Below are 16,994 nucleotides of genomic sequence, written 5' to 3'. Positions count from 1 at the left end.
TAACCCGACAAACAAGCCCTTAGGAGGCAATACCGAGCCGGGCGTGAGGAACCCCACCAAGCCAAAATCCATGGCCGACATAGTGCGGGGGACATCGGCGGTTGAAGGCCCGCAAGTCTTTGTCCCGGAGAACATCCAAAATATCGGCTTTGCTTCCACGTCAAACGGAGTGCCATCCATTTACTTCTCCGGGTCAGAAATCCAAAAGTTGGCCTCGTCTCTCGGCCATGCTATTGTAGGTAAGTTCTCGCACTCAATCCCGGCTTCCTATCAAATCCAAAAGGCCCTAGACAATATTAAGTTTTGCCGTGGCTATACTTGGAAATATATTAACGCCAAACATATTCTTGTTCAATTTGAGGACATGACGGATTATGCTCGGCTCCATAGCGGACCCAAAGGGACACCGGTGTGGTTCATTGATCGGCATCCGATGAGAGTTTTCAAATGGTCTTCGGACTTTGACGCCTATTGTGAATCTCCAATTGCGGCGATATGGTGCAACATAATTGGACTCCCGATCCACCTATTTGATCAATCGGCCCTCTATGCCATTGGGAAACTTCTTGGTAACCCGATCCAAGTAGATAGAGCAACGGCCAACAAATCGAGACTCTCCTTTGCGCGGATATGCATTGAGATCGACATTACAAAGCCGCCACCCGACGAGATCATCCTTGACATTTGTGGGCGTCCTACTGTGGAGAATGCAAACATGTCGGTCACAAAAGTGAAGTTTGTTACGCCTCCGGGAAGGCGGATCGACCTCCAAAACGAAACTACAACGTAGCAACACCAAAACAGCCACAACACGGAGGAATAGGAGCTAAGAAGAACAACGATGAACCGAGGCACACCGATAATAACATGGAATGGAAACAACATGGGAAACACAAGGGAAAGGAAGATAACATCCGGATGAACCCGAGAGCCAATATGCATTCGGGGGCGGAGTGGTCGGGGCCGGACTTCTTGGGTGATTTGCAAGGTGCCGGGAGTAAGGATATGATCATCATCCATGATGAGCATAATGTCACTTCACCTATAGGGATGCTCGCTAAATTCCCTTCATTTGGAAATGGGCGCGGGGGTAAGCCAAGAGGAGCGGATTTGGCGCGGCGAGCAGTGAACCCGACCTCGGGGGCACTAGTGCAACCAAAAGGCTTCTTTAAACCCTTCGACCTAGAGAAAACCGAGGCACAAGGGTCATCAAGTCACTTGAGTACCAATCGATATTTCTCCCTCATGGCTCAAGAGAACTTCGTGGAGAATGATATGGAAGACGAGGACAATTGGGAAGATACCATTTCCAATAATGAAACCGATGAGGCCGCCAATCCCGCCTTTTTGGAGGCCGCGGCATCTCATGGGGAGAAGGACCTTCAAATCATTGAATTCCAAGGAGGGGCGTCAATCCCGCCGGGTACGAACTCCTCTTGTTAATCATGTCGTTAAACTTTCTATTTTGGAACGTTAGGGGAATCGCGAACGCGTCAACCCAAAACGTCCTAAAAAGTAATTAAATCTAATAATATTTGTTTCCTTGCAATAATGGAGCCGCTTACCCCCCCTAACCCGGACAAATTCTCGAAAGTGTTGGGGCTGTCCTACAAGGGGTCGAACATCAATGGGAAAATTTGGATTTTTGTGGAGGAAGGGATGGATTTTGTTGTGATGGATGACTCGGACCAGCTGCTACATGGGAGGCTCACCTGTCCTCGGATTTCAACCCCTATTATGATCTCGGCCGTGTATGCTAAATGCACGAGAGGAGAGCGGCATGCCCTCTGGGAAAAGATGAGAGATATTGCCCAAGATTCGGAGGGAATACCGTGGTTCATTGGAGGGGACTTCAACACAATCCTCTCCACTCGAGATAGGACGGGGAGTGACACAAATCGTCAGGCCGAAATGGTCGATTTCGCCGAGGCCATTGAGGATTGCCGACTAATGGACCCAGGCTACGATGGGGCTGAATTCACCTGGGCAAAAAATGGCCTCATGGAAAGGTTGGATAGGGTGTTGATTAGTGAGATGACGCCCCAACTGTTTGACGCAATAAGGGTCACTAACCTACCCCGTATTGCTTCGGACCACGGGCCTCTCCTCGTTAGATGCAGACTACCTATTGCCCACGGGGGAGGTAGAGCGTTCCGGTTCCAAAACATATGGGTTCGGCATGAGGGTTTTGTTGAGTTGGTGCAAGAAGATTGGATGGCTCCCACGGAGGCTGTGGGCCTCCTCAACTTGAAGATAAAGCTAGCTAGGATCAAACAAACGTTTAAAAGGTGGAACAAGGAAGTTTTTGGGAATATACATGCCAACCTCAAAACTTGTGAAGAGAACATTGCTTTGGCTCAATCGGAGTTTGAAGGTGACCCCTCGGCCCGGAATAGAACGGAGGCCAACAAACAAATTGCTGAGTACATCCTTCTTCTTAAGATGGAGGAGGATTTTTGGCATCAGAAGGCGGCCCTCCGTTGGCTGGAGGAAGGGGATAAAAACACTAGATTTTACCAAAGTTGGGTGAAGCAGAAGAGGATTCGGCTACGTATCCACAAGATTTACGCTAGTGGGCGTGAACTCACGGATGACACGGCCATCAAAGAATCGGCGGTTGAGTTCTTTCAAAACCTCCTAGCCCCAAGCTACCCGGAGCTCGCGGATCCGGACCTCAGCCTCTTACATCCGCTCCCTCCCTCGGAGTATTTGGCGGGCCTCCCCAAACCCCCGGATGCGGATGAGGTGAAACGAGCGGTCTTCGATATCTCGGCCAATAGCGCGCCCGGCCCGGACGGCTTCTCGGCTTTGTTCTTTCAAGCTTGTTGGGGCATCTTGGGACCAGACGTGGTGGAAGCGGTTAGGCAATTTTTTGGTGGGGCTTTCCTCCCACGAAGCTTCACGGCCACGAGTATCGTACTCATCCCCAAGAAGTCTATACTCGAGACTTGGGGAGACTATAGGCCCATTAGCTTGTGTAACGTGATCAACAAGGTGATTACTAAAATCCTCACGAGGCGCCTCGCCTCATTCCTTCCCTGTGTTGTTGCACCGAATCAAAGCGGGTTTGTCAAAGGGAGGCTTCTAAATGACAATGTGCTTCTTGCACAGGAGATGTTCCATGAGCTCCATAGAAGTACTCCAGCCCCTAATGTCGCTATCAAGATTGACATGGCTAAGGCATATGATAGGGTTCAATGGCCGTTCCTCCTAAAAATCCTCAAGCAAATGGGCTTCCCCGAGCCTTGGGTGGCTCTTATCGAAAGGTGCATCGGGACATGCTGGTTCTCGATCCTTATTAACGGAGCCCTGACGGGCTTTTTCAAATCCACCCGTGGCCTTAGGCAAGGGGACCCCATTTCCCCCGCCCTCTTCGTCCTTGCTGCGGACTATCTTTCGAGATCACTCGATAAACTTTTCCTCGGAGACAAAGAGATGACATACAAAGCAACCCGAGGCAGCATGGAGATCAGCCACCTTGCCTATGCGGACGACATCATCATCTTCACGCAAGCGGCCGTGAACCCCCTCCGGAGGCTACGTGCATGTCTAGATCATTATGCCGAGGTGTCTGGACAACAAATCAACCTCGGCAAGATCAACTTCTATATCTCCGAGGCGCATGACGGCTGGGCAAACATAATCCAAAGTGAAGGAGGCTTCTCACGAGGTACGTTCCCCTTCCTTTACCTTGGAGTCCCTATTTACCGGGGGGTGAAGCGCACGAATATGTTCATGTTTCTTCGAGAGAAAATCTCGGCTAGGATCTCTGGGTGGGCTCACCGGCACCTCTCCTTTGGGGGAGACTAACCTTGATAAAAAGCACACTTGAGGCGATTCCCTTACACATTGTTCAAGCTATCGAGCCAACAGGCGGAGCCCTCAAGCAATTAGATCAACAAGTGGCTCGCTTCTTTTGGGGGTCGAGTAATGAGAAGAAAAGGACGCACTGGATAGGATGGGATCAGGTTTGCCTACCCACGGCCGAAGGGGGCTTGGGCATTCGGAAGATCAAGGAGGTTTTACGTGCCTTTAATATAAAATTATGGTGGAGGTTCCGGGAAACAAAACTCCCTTTGGGCTATTTACATGATGGCTAAATATTGTCGTAAGGCGTCCCCACTCACAGCTAGAGCCTCGGGGAGGTGTAGCCCTACCTGGAAGAGGCTTCTGAAGGCTCGGGCACAGGCACAACCGTACATTCGTTGGGTGGTGCGAGAAGGAAAGACTTTATTTTGGGATAATTTATGGCTAGGAGAGGTTCCTCTGAGGGAACTTTGTCTCGATGACAGGGGAGGCCCTCTTGTCCAGGTTGCTGATTACATTATCAATGGATCTTGGAATGAAGCCAAGTTGCGGATTCTACAAGCGCAAGCGGGGCCTCACACAACACATCGTCCGGAAGATCCTTGACACGCCAATCATCCCGGAGGGGCCGGATGTGCCGAGATGGTGGCTTTCACACAATGGGGAGTTCTCACTTGCATCAACTTGGGTGACCATCCGAACTCAAAGACCTATCATCCAAGGCCTTGATGACTTATGGAAAGCGGGCATCACGTCTTCTATTGCTATCTTCATATGGAGACTCCTTTCCAACCGAATACCGGTGGATACGAAGCTACAGTGGAGAAGAATGGAAATGGCATCTAAATGCCAATGCTGCCCTCATAGACCGGGCATCGAATCACTGCAGCATCTCTTCATCCAAGGGGCTGGCGCCCGAGGTGTGTGGAGGGAGTTTGACTCTTGGTTCGAGGGATCTTCACCACCCCTCCGGATCAATGACACCATCCCAGATAGGCTCGAAGTTTGGGCACGGAGAGTCCAACAACCCGGTAAGAAACACCTCAGCCGGGCGATACCGTACCTTATTATTTGGTTCATTTGGGCGGAGCGAAACAGAAGTCGCCATCAATCGGTGCAATTTAAACCTTTCAATGTGGTATGGCAAGTGCAAATGTTCCTTAGAAATAGCATGGCCAATGGTTCCTATAAACCGAAGAATTGGAAAGGAGTCCGCCTCAAGATCAACGCCCGAGTCAGGCCGAGCCACGGAGGACCAGGCCCCTTGCGATGGTCGTCAAATGGAACCCGCCGGATGAACCGTGGACCAAACTCAACACTGACAGAGCATACAGTGAGGCAACGGATAAAGCCGGGGGGGGGGGAGGACTTGTTCATGACCATGAGGGCAACATGCTTGCAGCCTTACCTCCCCACTCGAGGCTCACTCAGCCCTCGAAGCGGAGCTCCTGGCCATCCAATTCGGGTTGACGCTCGCCGCAGAATTCAGAAGGCCTATATGGGTTGAGTCGGATGCACAACAAGCGGTTAAGCTCCTAAATGGCACGCGCTGGGGACCGACCCATATTAGCCGGGTGATGGCGCGAATCGCAATCCTCAAGCACCCACAAGACACTCGTATCACCTTCATCCACCGGGAAGGGAATAGAGCAGGAGATCTCCTCGCCAAAATGGGATTAGAAAGAAATGACTACTGGCGTATGAATGCCCTCACGGCACCAAGGCACCTCACACAGCGATGATTAGAATGGATGCAATGGGTATCCCGAACATTCGGGTCCATAATGAAGAGGAAGAATAGGCTCGAGTTTTGGCTGAAAGGGATGTATAGTCTTTATTTTGTGTTGAATTGTATTTTACCTTTTGAAAGGGAGTATGATGAGGTCCGAGCTTGTGGTACCGGACCGCATACTACTCTTAATTTTTCATGTAGGCACATCACTTTCGGGTGTGGCCACGTTTTGTAATCAACCACTTTTGAAATATAGGGATGAGGGACCCACGAACCCTCCACCGTGAAGGTGTTTGATTAAAAAAAAAAAAAAGCCTCCTTCCGAATGAATTGATCCTGCCCAACGTTCATGAATCTCAGCTATGTAGAAGTTACTCTTGGTGAGGTTGACTTGTTGGCCAGAAACCTCCGCATAATCTTCAAGGCATGATCTTAGGTGCCTAATAGAGGGCGCAGTCGCTTGGGTGAAGATGATGATGTCGTCGGCATAGGCTAGGTGACTTATCTCCCTGCAGTGCCGAGCCGCCTTAAAAGTCATCTCTTTGTGTCCCAATATAAGTTATCAAGCGCCCTTGAGAGGTACTCCGCCGCAATCACGACAGGGCCGGTGAAATGCGATCGCCCTGTCGGAGGCATCGGGTAGACTTGAAGAAACCCGAGGGGGCGCCAATGATAAGTACCGAAAACCAGCAAGTGCCAATACATCTTTCAATGAGGGAAATCCAAGCTTCCGGGAATCCCATCCGTCGTAGGACCCTTGAGGAGAAACGGCCATTGGACGCGGTCATATGCTTTTGCCATGTCGATTTAAGGGCAACATTCGGGGCAGGCGCGCACCTTGGTAGCTCGTGGAACATCTCCTGGGCAAGGAGCATGTTGTCGTTCAAGAGTCGTTTCTTCACGAATCCACTTTGATTTGGGGCAATAACGCGGGGGAGGAAAGGGGGCCACTGAACTCTGTTGTAAGCTTTAGCCATGTCAATCCTTGACTGCGGCATTGGGGGCCGGTGAGCTCCTCAAAAGTTCATGGAACATTTCTTGCGCCAAAAGAACGCTATCGTTTCGGAGCCTCCCTTTCACAAACCCGCTCTGATTTGGAGAGATAACCGAGGGAGGATGGGAGTTAGCCGCCTCGTGAGGATTTTTGTGATAATATTGTTGGAGACGTTGCAAAGGCTGATAAGGGCGGGGTCGTCACTCCACGAGTCCGGGGCGAGCTTCTTCGGGATGAGTACGATGCTCGTGGCCGTGATGCTTCGAGGGAGGAAGGCACCCCCAAAGAATTGTCGGATTGCGGTCAACTAATCCACACCAACCGTATCCCAGCATGATTGAAAGAAGGTGGCTGTGAAGCCATCCGGTCCTGGGGCACTATCTCCGGAGATGTCAAAAACAGCTTTTTTCACTTGCTCTGCATTTGGCGGGTCCGGGAGAGCGTCCCACCTCGGGTGATGGTGGGAGGCGTTGAATCAAGCTCAAGTCCGGATCCAAGAGCGTGAGGGGACCCGGGGCTAAGAGATTTTGGAAGTACTCCACCGCCGAGTTCCTAATCTCCAAGTCATCCGAGAGTTCTCTCCCCCCCCTACATTGATCTTGTGAATGCGCATCCGTGTAACCTCTTCTGTTTTTTTATTTTTATTTTTTTAATCAAACACCTTCACGGTGGAGGGTTCGTGGGTCCCTCATCCCTATATTTCAAACGAAAGAGGATTACAATCATGAAGTACAAAAGGGCCGAACAATCTAAGGCTAGGTGACCAAAACTATTTACAAAACACACTAGACAATTTAAACCACAAGAGTAGGGAGAGGTCGTGCCAAAGCTATTACGACACCTGTGTACTCTACGGCCCTCGGCGGCTTTCACTTCACGTGACTATCCTCGAAGTCAAAGAGGGTAACTCGGTCGGGTCCAACAATTGCCGGAACTCACCCATCGCCCCTTAGGCTAATGTAGGCGAGTGCCCGACTTTTTTCAAGATGGATGATTGCACGAAGGAACCTAGGTGCTGAGTCTTCCGCGATGGTCTGGGGAAGTGTGGCTTCAATTCCCAATTGAGCTAGAAGGGCTGTGCCTTTGTTGCCAACGTGGTGGGTGGTGCTAATTCGGCTATTGCTTCTCGGCCATCAAATGTCGAATGTTAACCATGAGGGTGCCGGACGTGGCTGGTCCCCATTCGCCTTGTTAAACAGAGCTGAGGCTTGTCTCGAGCTGGTCTCGACCCATGTCCGATGGCCGCAGCCTGTAGCATGGGAGAGGGCCCCGGCAGATCATCTCCAATTCCGCTTCGAGTTTGGACTTCGCGGCCAATGGTGCGAGGAAGGCCGAGACAAGGTTGCCGTGATGATTCCGAAAGATGCCTCCACCACCGGATCGACCTGTCGCCCTCGATGTAGGCTCCCTTGATATTAAATTTGATCCATGGGGGATCCGGGCGGCTGCCATTCGTGACCATGACTCTCTGCTCCGGCGGTCTCGGTCTTGGGGGTGCCTGCGACTACCTCGGTGTAATTTGACACTGACAAATGTTTCGGTCGAAGCCGTCCCCTTCCACAAGCGGGATGTGCAACTGAACTTGCCAAATAACACTAAACGCCTTGAAACCGAACCTCCATTATGTCGGCTATATCCTCTCTTGCCCAAAGAACCAAAAGATGATGCAAGGGTAGAACCCGAGCTAAGGCGTTTTTTTGCAGTTTATTTGATCTCTTTGACCATTTTTCCAATCTCGACGGGATGGTGTCTGCCTCGATGATGGGCTCGCTGTGGCCCGCGAAACCATTCGTCAAGAATCTCCAGACTCGGATGGCCCCTTGCCCGCTGACAAAAATATGTTGTAATGTTTCGACCCTCGGGTGTGAGATGCAGCAATGACACTTCGAGGCCAAGTTAATGTTCCTCCATTGGAGCTTGGCATCAACCGGGATCCTATTTGAGATTAGTCTCCACATAAATATTGACATGGATGTTGTGAAGCCTTTGTTCCAAATGTCCTCGAGGGCCGGGATGATAGGCCGGCGGGTGCGGTTTGTGTCCCATGCCGAGGCAACCGTGAAATTACCACGCCGGGATAGGCACCACCTCGGGACATCATTACTCCCCGAGAGAATGGGGACGTTAAAAATATTCTCGGCGATGTGGGGCGGGATGCCGGATTTGCGTTGGGTCATTGTAATCCGTGCTTGATCCCACTGGCCATCGAGCCAAAAATCTGAGACCCGCGTCATGGGGTTTCCCCTCGTGTCAATACAACTCTCCCTTAGAGGTTTATCCCCGAGCCACATATCATCCCAGAACAATGCTTTGCCGTCACCAATGATCCACCGGATATGGGCCTGGGCCAATGGCCATGCCGAAGCCAATCTCCTCCATGTTGGGCTGCTTCTGCCCGAGACTTCTCCAGTCAAAGGGGACTTTCTTGGTGCAATATTTGCTATATAAGTGGGTGGCCCAAAGAGAATTATGTTCCCTAAACCTCCACCATAGCTTGATATTGAAGGCCTTGAGGACATCTTCAAAGCATCTGATCCCTAGCCCGCCTTCCGCTGTGGGGAGGCAAACTTGCTCCCAACCAATCCAGTGAGTTCTTTTCTTCCCTTCAACCGATCCCCATAAGAAGCGTGCAATTTGTTGCTCGAGAAGCTTGAGGGCCCCTTTGGTCGGCTCGATGGCTTGAAATACATGGATCGGAATAGCTTCAAGTGTACTCTTGATGAGAGTAAGCCTCCCACCGAATGAGAGGTGGCGGTGGGCCCATCCCGTGATCCGTTTTGAGATTTTTTCTCGGAGGAAAAGGAACATGTCCGTTCGCTTCGCACCTTTATAAATGGGGACTCCAAGATAAAGGAGGGGGAACGTACCTCTAGAGAATCCCTCTTCTGTTTCTACAATGGCCGCATGTCCTTCATTGTTCTCCGTGATGAAAAAGTTGCTCTTCGTTAGGTTTATCAACTGACCCGAGACAGCCGTGTAATCATCAAGGTAAGCTTTCAATTGTCGTATGGGTCCGACGGCCGCTTGAGTGAAGATAATGATGTCATCCACGTAAGCAAGGTGACTAACCTCAGTGCTTGCCCGGGTAGATTTGAAAGTCATTTCTTTCCTCCCAAGGATCAAATTGTCGAGGGCTCTAGATAAGTAGTCGACGGCATTAACGAACAGGGCCGGTGAGATGGGGTTTCCCTGTCGCAACCCTCTAGTAGACTTAAAGAATCCCGTGAGCGCACCATTAACCAAGACCGAGAACCAACAATAGCCTATGCATCTCTCCACCATATTGATCCACGGCTCGGGAAAGCCCATTTGCTTAAGTACTTTGGACAGAAAGGGCCACTGAACCCGGTCGTAGGCTTTCGCCATATCCAGCTTAAGGGCAACATTTGGTGCTGGTTTGCTACGATAGAGCTCATGGAACATTTCTTGTGCAAGGAGGACGTTGTCGTTGAGAAGCCTTCCTTTAACGAAACCACTTTGGTTTGGAGAGAGAACCTTTGGTAGGAAGGGGGTGAGCTTAGACGTGAGGATCTTCGTAATAATCTTGTTTGATACGTTACATAGGCTGATCGGCCGGTACTCTGACCACGAAGACGGGTTGAGCGTTTTCGGCAGTAGAACAATCATCGTTGCCGTGATGCTCCGAGGGAGATACGCCCCTTTGATAAATTGGAGCACCGCGTCGACAACGTCGTGGCCAATGGTGTCCCAGCATTTATGATAAAATGTAGCGGTGAATCCATCCGGCCCCGGTGCGCTATCCCCCGATATTTCCCACACCGCTTGCTTGACCTCCTCAGCCGTTGGGAGGGAAATCAGACCGCTCCAATCAGTTGTGTTCGGCATTTGTTGGATGAGGCTCAGGTTTGGCTCAATTAGGGGAGGGGTTGTTGGGGGAGCTAAAAGATCCTGGAAGAACAAAGCTGCCGACGCCATCACTTCGGATTCCTCAGTGAGTACTCTATCCCCCACTTGCACGCTATGTATGCGCAGTCTGGCCCTTTTTTGCTTAACCCAACTTTGATAATACTTGGTGTTTCTATCCCCGTCTTTGAGCCACCTCACAGCTGCCTTTTGCCTCCAGAGATCCTCTTCCATTTTTAAGAGGAGGATATATTGTGCTATGTGCTTGTTGATGTTGCTTCGATTGATCGGGACGGGTCGGCCTCGTAGGCTCCTTGTACCGAAACCACCCTCTCCTCGCTTCACGAAGGTTTGCATGTAAGGTGCCGAATACCTCCTTATTGCATCTTTTCAGTACCTTCTTAAGCCTTGCTAATTTGACTTGGAAGTTAAGGAGACCCACAGCCTCGGTCGGTTGTGCCCAACTTGATGTCACTACTCTCCTTTGAACTCCGGGTGTCTGATCCACATGTTTTGGAAACGAAAAGGTTTACCTTGGGGTCGTGGGGTAGAGGTCTCGCACCGCATGAGGACCGGTCCATGGTCGGAGGCAACCCGCGGCAGATTCGAGACTCTAGATGACTCAAAAACGCTGGTCCACTGCTCGTTGATGAAGACCCTGTCCAATCTCTCAAACAACGCGTTCTTGGCCCATGTGAAGGGGGAACCATCGAACCCTAGGTCCATTAGCCTACATTCCTCAACAACTTCAGCAAAATCCGTCTTTTTTCGTTGTCAAGGTGTTGGACACATTGCATACTAACTTAAAGGATAAAAGAATCTAGAGAGAGACGCTCCCCCTTCTCTCTAGCAATTCCCCCACCTTGATCCTTTTCGCCGTCCACCCACTCACACCCACGACCCGCCGTGACTCCCTCACGCCGACCACCACACCTCACCCCCCCAAACCCGCCGAGACCTTTTCCACGCCGGTCGTGTCACCATCCCTCCTCAACTCCACCGTCTCCCCACCTTGGTTCGGCGCTGCGGTCACACCCTCGGCTGGCCATGCCGGACCCCCCCACGAACCCAACCCCGGCCCCACCAGACCCCGAGGAGGCTAGGTCTATCCCGGACCAATTTATGATTTTTCACTCATGCGATGACCAACACCAAAGGTCTCGGCCAAAGATTTGAAAATGCAAAGCAAGAAGAATAGGATGATGGCTAGGAAGAGCACGCCGGCACCTCTCACAAAAGGTCATGGCCGGAAAAGGTTCGTACCTTCTCCACTCCCGGAGGACAAACAACTTAGGAAGAAGCTCGACTTTGGAGAAGAGCAGCCCTCCGAGCCCGAGTCATCCGTCCCGAGCCCCGACCTTGATAGCCTTAAATCCAAGGTAAATCTTTTTCCGGCTTGCTCCATTGATAGCAAGGAAGCACTTGGCCTAGGAGCCCTTCCTAAAGCCCCCACATCCGAGGATGGGGTCCAAATGGAAGTGGTGGTTCACGGAGATGCACCGGCGGCGGAGGTGGCGCCACCCTTCGACCATGGACCCGTCATGAGCGAGATGACCGTTGGAGGGGATGATGTCGGAACCCTAAACGTATCCCAAGAGGATTTGACCGTAGCATGTGTGCCAAAAGTACATTGGGGAGTGAGATAGTCAACTTGCCCGAATTGGGCATGGGAACAAATCACCTTTCGGAAAGTGCTTTTGCCCCTTACCAAACCGGAAGTCACATGTGGAGCCTTGCTCACCCCTACCAATGCAGCAAATGAATACAAAAAAGAGTGATATCCTCCAAATCATTCACCTGGCCGAGGCGGAGATGCTTGATGCGGCGGCGGCGCAGCCCCTCCTCGCCGAACCCTCACCGGCCACGGACTACACGGCGAAGGTCACCCTTCTCCCAGATCAGAGAGACAAAGATATTGAACCATGCGCGCCTCTCATTGAGCATGGCCCTTCCCTTGAAGATTTCCCACCTCTCGAAAAGGGAAGGACCCGGAAAATCCGAGCATCATTCGAAGCCGGCTCGGCGTTAGTGAGTACGGGATGGCCGAGGACCAATGCAATCCGCAACCCCCCCTCGAGACACGTCCGCGCCTTCGGCCTCGGACACGCAAGCGATGGACCCGACGCCGACCGAGATGGACATAGAAATGCCGCGGCCTCCTTACGCACCCAGGGTCGAGAGGGACTCGTGTGATGAACCGCGAACCGACCCAAACGGTGTGGCTAAATCAAAAGATAAGCCGACAAACAACCCTTTAGGAGGCAATACCAAGCCGGGCGTGAGGAACCCCACCAAGCCAAAATCCATGGCCGACATGGTGCGGGGACCATCGGCGGTTGAAGGCCGCAAGTCTTTGTCCCGGAGAACATCCAAAATATTGGCTTTGCTTCCACGTCAAACGGAGTGCCATCCATTTACTTCTCCGGGTCAGAAATCCAAAGGTTGGCCTCGTCCCTCGGCCATGCTATTGTAGGTAAGTTCTGGCACTAAATCCCGGCTTCCTATCAAATCCAAAAGGCTCTAGACAACATTAAGTTTTGCCGTGGCTATACTTGGAAATATATTAACGCCAAACATATTCTTGTTCAATTTGAGGACATGACGGATTATGCTCGGCTCCTAAGTGGACCCAAAGGACACCGGTGTGGTTTCATTGATCGGCATCCGATGAGAGTTTTCAAATGGTCTCCGGAATTTGACGCCTATTGTGAATCTCCAATTGCGGCTATATGGTGCAACCTAATTGGACTCCCGATCCACCTATTTGATCAATCGGCCCTCTATGCCATTGGGAAACTCCTTTGTAACCCGATCCAAGTAGATAGAGCGACGGCCAACAAATCAAGACTCTCCTTTGCGCGGCTATGCATTGAGATCGACATTACAAAGCCGCCACCCCCGACGAGATCATCCTTGACATTTGTGGGCGTCCTTTGGTGCAGCAAGTAAAGTGGGATAGATCCCGTCCTACTGTGGAGAATGCAAACATGTCGGTCACAAGAGTGAAGTTTGTTACGCTTCCGGGAAGGCGGATCGACCTCCAAAACGAAATTACAACTTAGCAACACCAAAACAACCACAACACGGAGGAATAGGAGCTAAGAAGAACAATACTGATCCGAGGCACACCGATAATAACATGGAATGGAAACAACAAGGGAAACACAAGGGAAAGGAAGGCAACATCCGGATGAACCCGAGAGCCAATATGTACTCGGGGCGGAGTGGTCGGGGCCGGACTTTTGGGTGATTTGCAAGGTGCCGGGAGTAAGGACATGATCATCATCCATGATGAGCATACCACCACTTCACCTAAAGGGTGCTCGCTAAATTCCCTCTTTTGGAAATGGGCGCGGGGGTACGCCAAGAGGAGCGGATATGGCGCGGCGAGAAGTGAACCCGACTTCGGGGGCCCTTGTGCAACCGAAAGGCTTCTTTAAACCCTTCGACCTAGAGAAAACCGAGGCACAAGGGCCATCAAGTCACTTGAGTACTAACCGATATTTCACCCTCATGGCTCAAGAGAACTTCGTGGAGAATGATATGGAAGACGAGGAAAATTGGGATGATACCATCTCCCATAATGAAATCGATGAGGGCGCCAATCCCGCCTTTTTGGAGGCCGCGGCATCTCATGGGGAGAAGGACCTTCAAATCATTGAATTCCAAGGAGGGGGGTCAGTCCCGCCGGGTACGAACTCCTCTTGTTAATCATGTCGTTAAATTTTCTATTTTGGAACGTTAGGGGAATCGCGAATGCGTCAACCCAAAACGTCCTAAAAAGACTAATTAGAGAGAGACGGAAATTGTAAGTTAGAGAGAGACGCTCTCCCTTCTCTCTAGAATCCCCCACAACGTTTTGAGTGCCCACATCGCCGCCCACCCCATTCTTGCTCGGCTCACCACTGTCGACGGTCCTCCTCACGCCCCCGCTCCACCAGCCACCCACCATCCTCCCGACCTCGGATTCTCACCAACCAACCACTCCCTTGGCTAAGGCACGAACAAAGCTCCGGAGCGGCTGGTGACTCGACTCATTCTCTCGATCATGCCGGAGCGCCTGCCGGATCCCCCCCCGGAGTCAGAAGAACCGCGCACCATCTCGGACCAGCTAATGGTCCTCCGGCCGGCCGAGGACCCTCTCTCGGACCGGCCAATGAATTTCACGTCGGAGGAGTCTCCCTCCATAATTTTTCCCTGCAGGAAAGTGGCGAGGAAAACTTTGAAAATGAAGGTGAAGGCACGGAAAAGTACACACCCCCCCTCCCATCAAAGGCACTGGTCGGAAAAGGTTCGTACCCTCACCGATGCCGGAGGACAAGCAACTTAGGAAGAAGATTGATTTCGGGGCCGAAGGGAGCTCGCCGGTCGGAAGCCCAAAATGCAAAGGCCCATCTTCCCGACGTCGATGGAGCCCTCCCCCTAATCTCAACGGTGAAGATGAAGCTAAGATTAATGAAGAACTTGCCGGCGCCAGAACTGTTGACAACGCTCCGGCCGATGACCTTGCGGCCGGCGCAAACGCGGGGACTGGTGACGGAGGAGCACCAACCCCCCCACATGATGGCTGCTCGGAGAGAGATGGCTCTAGCATGGGTCAAAAGGCCTGGGTGGACGCGCTAGTCAACTTGCCCGAAATGGGCACAACAACAAAATCACTCACTTTCCGAAAGTTCCTTGGCGCCTTGCCACTTCGGAACACCACGTGATGCTGGCCCCAATGCATCCGTTGAGCCCCCCCAAACAACAAAAATCTAGCTCCTTTTTGCAGCAACCCAACTTTCCCGAATTGGCTTGGAGACCAAAACCTCCTTCCGAAAGTGGGCTAACTCCTTTCCGTCCCAAGAGCTCACGTGAGACGATTGTCGTGGAGGCCCCAACGCAACCAACAAAGGCCGAAATCATCCACTTAGCCGCCTTGGACTCGGCGGAGATGCTAGACACATTGGTTGCGCAACCTCTCATTACGGCCGGCCACAATCCACTGGAGTTCCCCCTAAACCCTTCGGATGCATGCAAGTGTCACACACACACCTCGGGATGGAATGGACCCTCTCTTGAGGACTTCCCCCTCTCGAACGAGGACGAACTAGCAAGCTCCGAGCTACGTTTGAGGCTAGTTCGGAACATCATAGTGCGGAGTTCGGCCAGCCGCGACCGAAGTCGAACCCTAACGTCTACCGAGAAAAGCCTTTTATCGAGACGATGAACAAGGCCACGCCTAGTGCCGAGATGGTTGCAGTGACAAGAGACACACCAACACCCAACGATACGCCTATGGATGATGCCGAACAGACCCTCACCGAGAAGGAAAAAGTCGAGAAGATCCACACCGAGAAAGAAAAAGCCGAAAAGCCGAGAATGGAAAAGCCGAGAAGGGCACACAACGGCAACGTAGGTGCCGAGAAGATCCACACCGAGAATGGAGAAGCCGAACTCACAATCCGAAGAGAAATGGAAACACATCTAAGTCCGCGACGGATGCCGCAACACAAGGGCTGAATGTAGTTAATCAACTTGGGGGGGTAGAAGCTACACTGGGCCCCTCGCCGTGGCCGAAATCGATGGCGGACTTGCTTAGGGGTACCCCGTCGGGCTCGGCGAGTAACACTCTACAAGGCCGGGGTGAAGGCGCCGCAAACCACCCCGGTCGGCCGAAAACGATGGCGGACATGCTCAAAGGCTCGACTGACCCTACCGGCCCCCCAGCCTTTGAACCGGATAAGCTCCAGAACATTGGATTTGCTTCAGTGTCCGACGGCATCCCGGCCATTTACTTCTCCGGAGCGGAAACTCAAAAGCTTGCTGAGAGCATGGGACACGCCATTGTGGGTAAGTTTTCTCACTCTATCCCTACGGGACTGCAAATCCAAAAGACCCTCGACAATATTAAACTTCGGTGTGGATTTAGTTGGAAGTACATTAATGCTAAACATATTCTCATTCAATGCGAGGACTTGGCGGACTATGCCCGAATCCTTGGAGGCCCAAGGGGTACGCCCGTTTGGCTCATTGACCGACACCCGATGAGGGTCTTCAAATGGTCCCGACTTTGATGCTTACTGCGAGTCCCCCATTGCGGCAATCTGGTGCAACCTAATTGGCCTCCCCATTCACCTTTTCGACCAATCCGCCTTATTCGCCATCGGCAAGCTTCTCGGCAATCCAATACAAATTGATCGAGCCACGGCAAACAAGACTCGGCTTTCATTTGCCCGAATCTGCGTCGAGATAGACATCACAAAACCACCTACCGAAGAGATAATCCTCGATCTTGGTGGGCGAGAAACGGTGCAGCGAGTCCGATGGGACAAGATACCATCATATTGCCGAGAATGCAAACATGTCGGCCATGCAGTGAGGTGTGCTATGCGACGGGCAAGAAGGACGGCCGTCAAAGAGAAACTACCACAACGGCCCGCCAAAACAGCCACAACCCGAGAGACAGACCGAGAAGGGGAAGCAAGATATGGGGAAGAATGCCTCCAGCTCCAACGAATGGAAACATCAGGGGAAGAAGCAAGGCAAGGCCGGTGATCGACCAAACAATAACAAACAAATGGGAGGACTCCGGTGATACTTCCTGGGAGTGACCTA

General features: G+C 51.8%; 1 protein-coding gene across 1 annotated transcript; it reads right to left on the bottom strand.

The window, feature by feature from the left end:
* Positions 1-6,132: 6,132 nt before the first annotated feature.
* Positions 6,133-6,537, bottom strand: LOC121760619. The gene has a single exon (XM_042156259.1). The coding sequence runs from the start codon at positions 6,535-6,537 to the stop codon at positions 6,133-6,135; it is 405 nt and encodes a 134-aa protein (XP_042012193.1).
* Positions 6,538-16,994: the final 10,457 nt, after the last annotated feature.

The sequence above is a fragment of the Salvia splendens genome, chromosome 13 (assembly GCF_004379255.2).
Source record: "Salvia splendens isolate huo1 chromosome 13, SspV2, whole genome shotgun sequence".
NCBI lineage: Eukaryota > Viridiplantae > Streptophyta > Magnoliopsida > Lamiales > Lamiaceae > Salvia > Salvia splendens.
The sequence above is the reverse complement of the archived record's forward strand: the minus strand, read 5'-3'. Positions and strand labels throughout refer to the sequence as shown.

Coding starts and splice junctions, on each gene's coding strand:
- LOC121760619 (XM_042156259.1), bottom strand. CDS start 6,537: ATGCCGCAGTCAAGGATTGACATGGCTAAAGCTTACAACAGAGTTCAG.